We start from the raw sequence: 12,519 nt of genomic DNA on the forward strand, positions 1-12,519 counted from the left end.
AATAATACATAAGCCAAATGAACATTCTTCTAACTCTGTGTTGAGTAACACCTATAACTAAAATCAATCCTCCTCTTTTCTCCGATTAAATTATGTCTCCCTACTTTTAGTGGTCGCGAAAACAAGGAAATGTAAACATAATGTTGAGTTTTAAGGGTGTGAACAGAAAATGAAGAGTTGCGACTCTTCTGAAGGATTGTCACTTTGCCAGAGGGTTGTAACCTTTATGAAAGGTTGTGTCCTTTCTAAAGGGTTGTGACTGTTTGAAAGGTTGTGCCTTTTCCAATGTGTTGTGACCTTTCTAGAAGGTTGTCTTCTTTCATAAGAGTTGTGACCTTTACCCTTTGTTCGCTATAAATAGAGAAGTTGTCTCTCATTTTTCAGAATTGAATTCTTCCCTTCTTTTGTAAACATTTCTTACAAAACAAAATCAATCGATCGTGTCTGTATGTGTGATTCGTTGCTGTCATTTTTGAGTTCGTTGAAATTATTAAAGTTTGAGGTAACACTACTTCTTTAATGGTTAATCCGTTTTATCTTGAGAGGAATTAATCTGTAACCTCGAGAGGGGATTAAATTTCTTAAGGACAGGCAGTGAATTCTGTGGACTCAAAAAGTTCTTTGTGTTTTTCTTTTCATCTTTTATTTCTTCTGGTAAATTTAAATACATGAGATAACACATAATATATACAGAAGAACATATTCTTACAACTATGCTATATCGCGCTATTTGCGATGCCCTGATGATGCCATGAGAATAGCAACAGCTGCTGTAAACATTAACAACATGCCTGCAAGAAGTGTATATGTTTTCCTTGATGATCTTCTGTATTCTCCAAACAACATCACCCCCCAAAATGTACTCACAAGAGGCAATGCCTGAAATTCGACACATATTTCAAATGAATATACATAGAATGATATACGAGTAATCAATCCGATAACATATACTCCCTAGTCCCTAAGCTACATCTTATGCGAATCTATTTCACTGAGTACCGAGTTTAAGAAAAAAAAGAAAGAGATCTGCGGAAACTTATGGTCTTAAACATGTCATGATGATGTTTGTGTATATGTAAAGTCATGTCATTGGTAAAATAGGACGTTGAAAGTTAAATAGTTTCCAAAAAATAGAAAGACGTCATTTTTTTGGGAATAATGACTCCGTTATAAGAATTTTGCAGAGCGGTGATGAACTTGGATAAAGGAGGAAGGTTCCTTGTGTCATAGTGGATTCATATAGTCAACGAAATGAGGCGTAGTTGATGTATAGTAAAAGTATAATTGGTTGATAAATGCACGAACCTGAACAGCGTCTGCAGCTGCGTATCCAGCTGCTTGACCTCCCATGAATTGGAGACCATTACCAAAGCCACACACAAGTCCAGCCAAAAGGGCCCAACCTCTGCCATTCCAGTCGTTGAGATAAGCCGTGAACGATGACTTGGGTGCATTTAGTATAGGGTAGTACAAGAAGGTGAGGTTCAAAACCATGGCAATGATGAAACAAAAGCATGAGAAGTAGAAAAATGCTGTATAGACAGTCAAGTGTGGAACTCCATCTTTGAGAGTATGCCATTGATCATTTGTGGCTAGGTTGAACGCAGGCGAGAACATAGAGAAGCAAATCCCAGCAAAGAATGTTATGATCAAACCAATTAACGTGCCCTTCCCGAGAACCTGTAAACATACACGAATTTAACAATTAGGATGTAACTACAATATGCTTCACAAAAACATTAGTAAGTTAGTCTGTTGTTGTTTGTTACACTTATACCTAAACTACATTCGTGTTTGCCAAGAATCTTCTTAGTCTAGTTAGAGACTTATAGGCAAGTATAGCGATAAAGTGTGAGCATGAAAATGCAATAAGAAGAGAAATTCCGACCTTGATTGATCTCGTATTCTCAAGTTCTATAAGGAAAGCTGCAGTCCCAAATTTTGCCTTCTCAGAAGCATCTCCATCCTCCAAACCATTTGTACCACCTGATCGGATATTCAGTATTGCGAAACGTTATAAATCAATCTAAGATATAGGAATCATATTTTAGATGCTCAAGCTCACAATACCTTGATTAAAATCTGTCGGTTTGAAGGAAGTAACTCCATCAGTCCTGCAAATGTGCAATTAAGTTGGACATCAATTTTCGGCGATTATTGATCAAGTTCTATAATAGCGTAGACGCGTCAATATGCCTGACAGAATTTTAGTACATACAATTATATCCTGCACTTTACTCTTATAACTAGAGGAACATGAGAAGACACACAAAGAGATGAGGAATTGTATTAGTTCATCACATGCAAGTCATCTAGCTCTACACGTATACATGAAATCATTACAACAACCTAAAGCCCAAAAAAAAGGTCGATTTCCTTGAAATGATCAGAAGAAAGGAACCATAAACATTGTAGGAATTAACAAGGGAAGTATGATAGCATACTGATGCATACCTGACTCCGTCTTTACAGTCATTTGAATAATTATCAAGCTTGGTTTTGTTATCAGCGTTGTTGGACGAATGAACAGCAGAGCCCAAAAAAACGGCAACCAAGAAGCATGCAACTCCAGGAAACAGAACTTCAGCTTTGTTAATTTTGTCGTCAAGGTAATAATTCAAAATTGTTCCTGTCATAATTAAGGGAATAGCACATGTCATCTTTCCAACATCTTGTACCGGCTTCAGGAAAATAGAAGTTGCTGAAGTTAAAATGATACCTATAACAACTGTAATGCTGGAAGAGACAACTACGGTGACTGACAAACCAGCGAAAGCAAAAGCATATTGAGTTGAGAGGTTTCCAAGGCTGAGGACCATCCCTCCAGCCATTGCAAACAAGACACTGGGCCAATTATCCTGCAATGTTCATTGATAAAAGCTTATATCTATCTTTATTAAAAAGTAATAGGAGTACAAGTTAGTGCTACATATCAATCAGAAGTATATGCTATCTTGGAAGAGAATAGTAATCTAATTTTCTTTTTTAACATTTCACCGTGTCAAAAAGGTGCCTGTATATATTCCGTTTTCCAATCGTAGCCCGGTGAAATAAGCTCCCTCTATGCACGAGGTTCTGGGGAAGGGCAGACCATAAGGGTTTATTCTACGCAGTCTTGCCCTGCATTACTGCAAGAGACTGTTTCCACAGCTCGAAAATGTGACCTCCTAGTCAGATGACAACAACTTAACCAGTTACGTCAAGGCTCCCCTTAACCATTTTCCAATTGCACAATGCATTAAATCAAATACAAGAAAAATAGTCCTCAAAACTACAGCTGGTATATTGGCTTTGAAGGGCACTAACCTGAGAGAGTTGAGTGAGAAAATTAGGCCTTTCTGGTGTGCTTGGCCCAAACTGACCTATGGTTAAAGCAATGATGACAGCAGCCAATAGATTGGTAATGGTATAATCAAGATAAGTATGTTGAGGAAGACGACCTCGCCTTTCAAGTAAAGTCAATAGAGCTGGCCATGTCCCTAACAATAACAAAGAAAGTAGCATACAAACTATAGCACCATCTTTGCTTTCAACCATATACATCTTGAATCCACTAGACAAGACCCTTTCTGGTGAAAGAACTGCCAACTTGGTAAGGATCCAATAATCCTATCCAAAGAAGAAAAGGGACACAAAAAAGAGGAAGATTACAACAACATACCAGTGTAAAGTTAGAGTGTACGCAAACTTTACCCCTACCTCGTAGAAATAGAGAGATTATTTCCGATAAGACCCTCAGCTTAATAAAGCATAACAAACATTAAAGATTCAATCTTTTTAAATTGTTACAACAGATTAACACATCCCAAATTCATTGTCTGCATCAATGGAAGTACAGAAGAGAAAATCAGCAAAACAGCTCCTCCACTGCCATGGGGTCCACATCCCCATAGACTGGGAGCTTATGTTTGTCATATACATATCTGTCTGCATCCTAGGAAACCACAAAGAAACTTTACTCACAAAATTCCCTAAAAGAAATTTTCTATCTAAAAAGGAAACAATTGAGTACAAAATTATAGCTTTCACAAACCATTTCCACATAAAAATCAAATCTTTCTTGTCAAACATGAAAATCCAATTTACCCACCATATCATATTGCAAAAGGGTATAAAAAATCTTTAACAAAAAGAAAAATAAAAAAACACAAAAAAGTGAACATTTCTTTGGACTTAACCACCATTTGGGCCACCAAATATCCATTGTTTTCTTCTCAAACAGAATAACCATTCACCATGACAAAAGGGTATCAAGAACTTATTATAATAATCCAAAAAAATTGAATCTTTTAACAATAAACAATATCTACAAACGTGCAAACAGAAGCAACATAAAGAAAAAAGAATAAAGATTTGATTTTTATTTTATCACTACAAAGAAAAAGATAGATAACCAACCTATTAAAGGACCCCCACCAAAAAAATTATCAAGAACACCACTTTTAACACAATGGAACTTCAAAATGTACACCAAAATTTGAATCTTTTTGAATAATATATAGCACTCTCCTTCTTTATTGGGTGACCGTTGAAAGTTGAAGGTTGAATTTTATTGTTTTTTTCTTTTTTGTGGTGTTAGTCAATGATCTTTGTCACATTTTTCTCTTTATTTTTTTTTTCAAAGTAAATTATACTCTATATTTTTCATTTTCTTCTTTGTATTTCATTTTTCAACTTACTCCCCTTCATTTCCTTCTTGGATTTCATAATTAATTAGTGTGTTTTTACTTATCATAACAACAAATTATTATTTTATTTGTCATACTATTAAGTTAATTTCATTACAAAAAGTTATAGATTTTAGAAACAGCCACTTAAGTTTTATTTTATTACGTTAGACTTTATAGTACTTTATCAATAAATTACAAAAATTTTATTTTTTTTTCTTAATGAAAAATACTATTGACTACTAAAATACAGAGGCGAAGTCAACATTAGGACTTTGGGGGTTTTAAACCAATAACTGATTGAGGGATCACATGTTAATATACATTGTTTAATTTTTTAATATAAAGATATAATTTACGAAAAAACTAATAAATTCATTTGAACCAATAAATTTCTCCCACTTAACTCCGCTTCTGCTAAACTATTGCATATTTTGTGTTTATTTACTTTTGAATTTTCTTACTTTTACTTATTAATCAATTTGATATAAACATTTGATGCGACAAATTTAATCGGACTTCATGACATAGAAAATGGGACAAAAAAAGTTTGGCTAGTGTCAATGAAAGAAGTATGCTTAGTCATAAGTTGAAAATTGCAATTAAGGTTTATATAGAAGTTTAAATAATTAATTTTTTATTAATTTAATTATATCAAATCAATCTTTTTCAACAAGCGAAAGACTAGAGTGTTGACCTTCAATATTTTCAAGAATATAATTCTATATTTTGTATTATAAATATTTTTAGTATGACTTGTGTCATTAAAGATTTTTATATTCCGTTAAGACATAAATTTAATAATTTCTAAAAGTAAAAATTAATGTGCAACTCTTTTCAATGACCAAATACAAATAACGAAAAAAAATAATCAACGATAAATATATTTTATAGTTAAATAATAAAATTTATCAGTATTATTATTTAACAACAAATATGTATTTGCTACAAAATTCATAGCTTATTTCAATATTTTTAATAGTGCTCATAACATGAATTAGCGAGGGATAATTTATATCGCAAAAATAGCAAAAAAACTATCTTCAAACCTATTTAATCACAAATTATCAATTATCTATTCGCTAGAAGCTATTAACAATAAATTTTCACAACTAATTTTTTTTCTTATAGTAAAGAATATGATAGAAAAAGATAAGATAACATACCAATTATATTATAAAACCCACCAAAATAATATCCAAGAACTCCAAATAAACTAAAGTATTGATCTTTAGCTATTTTGAAAGGGCAAAAAGAAGAGAAGAAGAATTTCAAAACAAATTAAGTGAGGTACATTTAAATGTGTGAATTTGCATTGGCTTATATAATAAGTAAAATAACAACAAAGAGAGAGAAATATATACATATAAAATTAATTTCAATTATGACATTATTGCACATGAGATATATATCTACAGTAGTGAAGCATATATCAACCATTCTTTTTTGCCCAAAAAATAATAATTAAAATGATTATAGTGACTTAGTTGTGTATGTGAATATATTCATGTAGACAATTCTATGTTCATGGTGTTCTAGTAATATATATCAGAAGTAGAAATAGAATTTAAACTTTTTTGAGTTCATAATTTTAGAAAAATAATTTTAATAATTAAATTTAAAATTTAATATATATTTAATTGTTAATATAAATAAATTAATTAAATAAAATATATTAAATTCGATCGAATCAATGTATCAAAAAAGTCTTTATCCACTATATTGCATGGTGACAATTTGAATGGATCTCTTCTCACATGCCCCCACACCCAAGGAAAGAAAAATATTAATATGTTTATTATGGTATATTGTTGACTTATATGGTTTTTCAGAAAGATTAAAAATTTTGATTTAATTTTTTTTTATTTTAAAATTCTCAAAATAATTAAAATTTTGAGTTCATAAATTTTATATTATGATTTCATCTTTGATTATTTGTTGAAAGCTAAGGCAGGGTATTATTAATATCTAGCTCTTTCATACAAATTGAGGATTGATAATTTTTTTTATTTTTCTTTATAATTATTTTTCGTAAAGTTTTTCTCTTTTTTTCCCGTATATTTACAATAGGCTAATCAAGATTGAATATAATTATTTTTTTAAAAAAAAATTATTTTAATGATATTGATGGTTCAAGATAGCATACTCAACAAGTTAGAGTGGTCTCATTTTGTCACATATCTCTTTATTTCACTTTCATTTTTTTTCTTCCATTAAATTTATGGAATTCAATTCACTTAGAAAGCCAATTTTTTTTTTTGACTACCTTAAATTATGAAGAATATTTGTTTTTAACATTTATATTTTATAAGAAAATCATAAAGAAAGTTAAATTTAAAAAGGATTAAAATAGGTATCTTTTCCTGCTACCCCAAAGTTGCTAAAAGGAATAATTTCACATCCATTAATTTAGAATTTTTAAAAGTTGCCTTTCTTTAGGGTCAAAATTGGTGTTCCTTTTTTTCTTTTAATTGTCATCATCCAAAATTTAGTGTTCGCTTAATTCAGATTCTCGTGGAATAATGTTAATTTAAATAATAAATAATATTTTTTATCTAACTTTTTTTTTATCTTTTCATTTAACGAAACTAAAATTTCTAAATAAAGACAAAGAAATCTTAATCATTCAGTTCTTCTAATATAAAATTTAGTAGTACTTAAAATTTCTTAATTTTCTCTTCTCCACTAATATAAGTGCAAAGTTTCTTGCTAAGTACAAGAATGAGGAAAAACTATTTGAATTGACTAGGTGCAATTATTGTCAAAGATATTAAATATAAGTAGGTTTTCCATTAAAAAAAACACCATTAATAAAAAAAAGTGTTATATATAACCTTTTTATTTATTAATTAGAACAAACTTTTCCCCCGTCTATGGGTAAGTATTACCTAAAATGTAGGAGAAGATAATTAAGTGGAGAAACTTTTTAACACATAAATATATTTATGTAGAGTTTATTATACTAAAAGGATATGTGATAATTAGCGTTTGATCATGAAAATTTTTATTTTTTTTACAAATATTAGACTATGGGTCAACATTATTTTTTCTTCCATTTTCCCTAATATTCTTTGTCAAAGTCTTCTTTTTGTTTTTTTCGTGTATTAATGATTTTTTTATCAAACTAAGCCATTATATAAAATAATTTATCAAAATAATATATTTTTTTAAAATTTTACAAAACTAGTATAAACGTATTTCACAATAACGTTTTAGGGTATATTTTAATTTTTAAAAACTAACAGCGTTAGATTGATATACGTTACTGTGAGTAAGGTTTTACTCCTAAAACGTTTTCTTGAGTAACGTTTTACTCCTAAAACCTTACCGTGAGTAACTTTTTAAGAGTAAGACGTTATTCACAGTAACGTTTTAAGAGTAAAACGTTACTGTGAAACACGTATATCAATCTAACGCCGTCAGCTTTTAAAAAATAATATATACTCTAAAACGTTACTGTGAAATACTTTTATACTCGTTTTATAAAATTTTTAAAAAATATATTATTTTGATAAATTACTTTATATAATGGCTTAGTTTGATCAATACTTCTGTATTAATGATAGGTCAATAAGGTTATTCTTCTCAAGAAGGGACAACATATATTTAGTTAAAACTTAAAATATATAATTTTCTTTATAAAAGGATGTACAAAAATCTTTTTTCTCGATAAAATTATTTTATTTTTTTAAAAAAAGTAATTACCTTAAATTAAGTTGAATAGTGGTGTATATAAATGATGAATAGTTATAGTCGTTGAAAACATTTCCTTTTTAGTGTTAAAATAGGTAATTTTTTCCTAAACATAAAAAAAAAAAAATATTAGATAACATTTTTTTTAAAATAACTCTACTCTACGTAAAATAAATATAAATTAATTAAATTTCAATATCGATACTATCTTCTCCTCCCCTTTAGTTGATCGAAAAGGCATCAATTTCCACATCCATTGGTTTACATAAATTTGAAGTTGCCTTTGGACCAAAAGTCAAAACTCATGTTCATTATTTTTCTTTTTTTTTAATAATTTAGTACCTAAAATTCAGTGTTTCAATTAATTCAAACTATTTAACATTTCAGAAATAGTTTTATGCAATTATTTTAATTTGATTGACGAATAAGTTCTTAATTCTTATAATTCATATCTGATACCTCTGATTAAAAAGAAAATGACATCTCAACCACTCAATTATTTAAGGAAAAATAGACAAGTACCCCTCAACATATGTCTGAAGTCACAGAGACACACTTATACTATACTAAGGTCATATTATCTCCTGAACTTATTTTATAAGTAATTTTCTACCCTTTTTCGACTTACGTGACACTAGCTTGAAAAAAAAGCCAATCAACGTTGGGCTCACAAGAAAGTGTCACGTAAGCCGAAAAGAATAGAAAATTATTAATAAAATAAGTTCAGGAGTTAATAGAACCTTAATATAATATAAGTGTGTCTGTGAGATTTCGAACATAAATTGAGGAGATACTCGTGCAATATTCCATTATTTAACATAAATAAATAATGTTTGATGACTTTTCAATTTTCTCTTCTCCACTAATTTAAATGCAAAGATTCTTGCTAATTAAATAGATGAAAACAGAATCAATTACACAAAAAGTCAGGAAAATATGTGCAATTATGGTCTAAAAGATTAATAAATATGAGGTTTTCCACAATACATCATTAATTTAACTTTTCCAAAAAAAAAAAAAAGTGTAATCTCTTACTATTTTTTTAATTACAAACTTTTTCCCTGCCTCTGGGAAAGCATTACCTAATAAGTAGGAGAAGAAAATAAAGCATAGAAACCTTTTTAATTATGAAGATGTGAAATGAATTATCAACTTTTTTTTAATAGAAAAAATAAAAATTATCATCTATCTATTTATGTCTTTCTCTTAAGGTCTTACATAATTATTATCTATATGTTCGATCTTACAAGTAATGTCAGAAAAAGTAAAATTTATGTAAATTTTATTGTTATTATTATGAGAAATAATTATTTTCGATAAATCTTCGATTAACGTAAAAGGTCAAATATCTTTTGTCAATTTTCAATATTCCACTCACTCAAGTGGGAAGATCTAATTATCATGGAGTAGTAGATAATAAGTTAGGCATATTGTGCCAACTAATTATTAGTTTTGATTAGCATTTGATTAGTCAAAAAAGTTTGTATAAATTAGGTATAAAAACTTAAATAATTATGTTATATACAAATTAAAATAGCATGTGCAAACTGATAGAAACATGCTAGACTGGTAATATAACTATTAAAATAAAATTTAGACCAATCTTTTCCAAACAACTCTTTTGGGAAAAAAATTACAATTTTTTTCAATTTTTTATTCAAAAAAAAAGATTAACCTCAGCTCACCAACTTTTTGCTTTTTTCGTCTTTATTTGTATACCGTTCGTTTGGTATTTGACTTCATTAATTTTTTAAATGAAGTGCACTAAAATCATATTTTTGAATTTAATTATTGTACGAGGATATGATCTTAAATAAAAATATATGCTAGTTGAGGATTATAAATTTCTGATAGAATGTTAGTTAGTAGTTAAAGTTGTGTAGGATTATGAATTTCTGATAGAATGTTGGTTAGTAGTCAAAGTTGTATTATAAAAGTTGAGAATTAGGATAATAGGAACGCATCTGATGTCGTATTTTAGGTTCGAAAAAATATCTCCCGGGTAGTTGAGTGACCGTCGTGAAAGTTGCGAATTCGAATTGAAGACTAGCATATTTGAGTAGTATCGCATTTTAGATGGGAGAAAAATATCTCTTTAAGTAGCTCAGTAGTGTTGCATTTTATTTGGAAAAGGCTTCTCCACTTCCTCTCATGTGTTAATAAAATATCATACTAGCTATGTTGTTGACTTGTAGGTGAGGAGTAGGATAAAAAGTTAGTACATAGTCGAAATGTGTTATGGTTTATAAGGTTAGTTGATAGTTGAGTAGTGGTGTCAATTAATGAACAAAAAAATAAAAGGTTGACTAGGTTAGTAGATAATCGAGTAGTGGTGTCAATTAATGGACAAAAAGAATAAAGGGTCGACTAGGTTAGTAGATTGTCGAGTAATGGAGTCAATTAATGGACGAAAAGAATAAAGGATCGACTAGATTAGTAGATAGTCGAGTAGTGGTATCAATGTGTCATGATCAAGGTCAGTTGATAGGCGAGTAGGTTAGTAGATAGTCGAGCAGTGGTGTTGATTGATGGACAAAAAGAATAAAGGATCGAGTAGGTTAGTAGATAGTCGAGCAGTTGTGTCGATTGGTCAGTAGATAGGCGAGTAGGTTAGTAGATAGTCGAGCGGTGGTGTTGATTGATGGACAAAAAGAATAAAGGATCGAGTAGGTTAGTAGATAGTCGAGCAGTGATGTCGATTGATGGACAAAAAGAATAAAGGATCGAGTAGGTTAGTAGATAGTCGAGCAGTGGTGTCGATTGATGGACAAAAAGAATAAAAGGGGCATTCCGAGAATTGAACTCGGGACCTCTCGCACCCTAAGCGAGAATCATACCACTAGACCAAATGCCCTTCTTGACACTGTTGCACTTAACCAAAATATTTTTTATAATATTGTTTACACTAAACAAACAAAACTACCACCTCTAACAAAATGGATTCATTTTTGGTTGGTTTCATAAGCTGTTTTTTTTTTCACTCACAAAGTTTTATTGTTTTCCGAGTGAAATACATGTCCAAACACAATTTCGACTTTCAAATATCATTTTTCAAATTCAACATTGAAATACTCTTTCTTCCAAATTTCAACCAAATATATGTCCAAACGCTTAGTAAGACAAATCAAATCTTCATATAATACTGCTTGGTATTTACCATTCACAATCCGTGGAATGACACAAAACAAATATCATATTCAAAAATGGAGGATTTCCATGTTCAAAGAGGGGGGAAAACATGATCCTGAAATCTACAGAATGAAAGATACCAATAAACCAAATACATTTTATCATTCTACATGTGATAGAACAAACGAGCGTAAACAGTCACCCCTAAGACTCCGCTCGAGGTACAGGCTCTTGCAAAAAATTTCCAAGTAGCCTTTGGTCAAGAACCATGTTGGGCACCTGAAAATCACATTTTTGTGTAAGCACAGAGTGCCGTAAGGCGTAAACTCAAGAGAGGTGATGAAGATAGATGTAATAAGAAGATGAGCCTTGCCTTATTTCCAAAGAAAATTTTCGAGTTATTGGCTATAGCTTCAATGAATCGCAATTCTAGAAATTCTGGAGTAAGCTTTAGCTTGTTTGCTTCTGCTTCTTTCATTGTTCTGGAAAATTCCAGACATGGTAATTAAAAGTTAGTATGCATATTTTCGCTCCTCATTAAATAGGCGATAAGTTTAGAGAATTCACCGATAGTAAGATGCATCTGCCAGGCTCTTTTCACGAGCTAGGTACATTGAGTTTGAAATTTCCTCTTGTTTCCTAGCACTGTCTTTTTCCATCAACTTCTGTTCCATTTGGATCTTACTAACATGAGCATTTCTTTCAGCTTCACTAATTGCTATCTTTTTCTGAGTCTCTGCTTCCTTCTCAGCAACTCTTTGTCTCTCTACTGCAATCAAGACCTGTAACACATCATTGATACACAGATGGATTACTAATTAAGTCACTGTTAATCATAGCCCAAATATCTGCATCAGAAGGAACTAACAATGCAACAATGGCACATTGGGGAACACGTTGATGGTCAGTACTCAATAGCTGTAATTATAATGATTGGGTGAGAGTAACAACAACACAAAGAAACCTCTCGGGGATTGTTTTTCTTTTTCTTTTCATTTTTTTTTTCTGTTGTGTGTGTGTGTGGGGGGGG

General features: G+C 30.5%; 2 protein-coding genes and 1 non-coding gene across 5 annotated transcripts in view; all 3 read right to left on the reverse strand.

The window, feature by feature from the left end:
• Positions 1-599: 599 nt before the first annotated feature.
• Positions 600-5,977, reverse strand: LOC107020436 (ureide permease 1-like). 3 transcript variants are annotated; one of them, XM_015220795.2, is made up of 8 exons: positions 4,091-4,289; positions 3,307-3,609; positions 2,720-2,858; positions 2,455-2,629; positions 2,071-2,114; positions 1,889-1,986; positions 1,306-1,680; positions 600-879 (listed from the first exon to the last, which is right to left on the reverse strand). In XM_015220795.2, exons 1-8 carry the CDS (start codon positions 4,229-4,231, stop codon positions 727-729), a joined length of 1,428 nt encoding a protein of 475 aa, XP_015076281.1. In that variant the 5' UTR covers positions 4,232-4,289; the 3' UTR covers positions 600-726. The 3 variants fall into 3 exon arrangements, with proteins under 3 accessions (XP_015076281.1, XP_015076278.1, XP_015076279.1); XM_015220792.2 differs by lacking the exon at positions 4,091-4,289 and adding an exon at positions 5,834-5,977 and having other exon boundaries at positions 605-879; XM_015220793.2 differs by lacking the exon at positions 4,091-4,289 and adding an exon at positions 4,399-4,548 and having other exon boundaries at positions 605-879.
• A 5,165-nt stretch (positions 5,978-11,142) lies between these two features.
• TRNAP-AGG lies at positions 11,143-11,214 on the reverse strand. Its single transcript has one exon. It is a non-coding gene; the product is annotated as a tRNA-Pro (tRNA).
• Positions 11,215-11,475: 261 nt separating this feature from the next.
• Positions 11,476-12,519, reverse strand: part of LOC107018661 (erlin-2-B) — a 4,115-nt gene continuing 3,071 nt past the window's right edge. Inside the window, exons 7-9 of the mRNA XM_015219198.2 lie at positions 12,057-12,271; positions 11,863-11,971; positions 11,476-11,768 (exon numbers count right to left, since the gene is read on the reverse strand). Coding sequence (XP_015074684.1) covers positions 11,694-11,768; positions 11,863-11,971; positions 12,057-12,271 — 399 coding nt within the window. The 3' untranslated portion in view covers positions 11,476-11,693. The remainder of the gene's footprint in view (positions 11,769-11,862; positions 11,972-12,056; positions 12,272-12,519) is intronic.

This window comes from Solanum pennellii, chromosome 5 (assembly GCF_001406875.1).
Source record: "Solanum pennellii chromosome 5, SPENNV200".
Lineage (NCBI taxonomy): Eukaryota > Viridiplantae > Streptophyta > Magnoliopsida > Solanales > Solanaceae > Solanum > Solanum pennellii.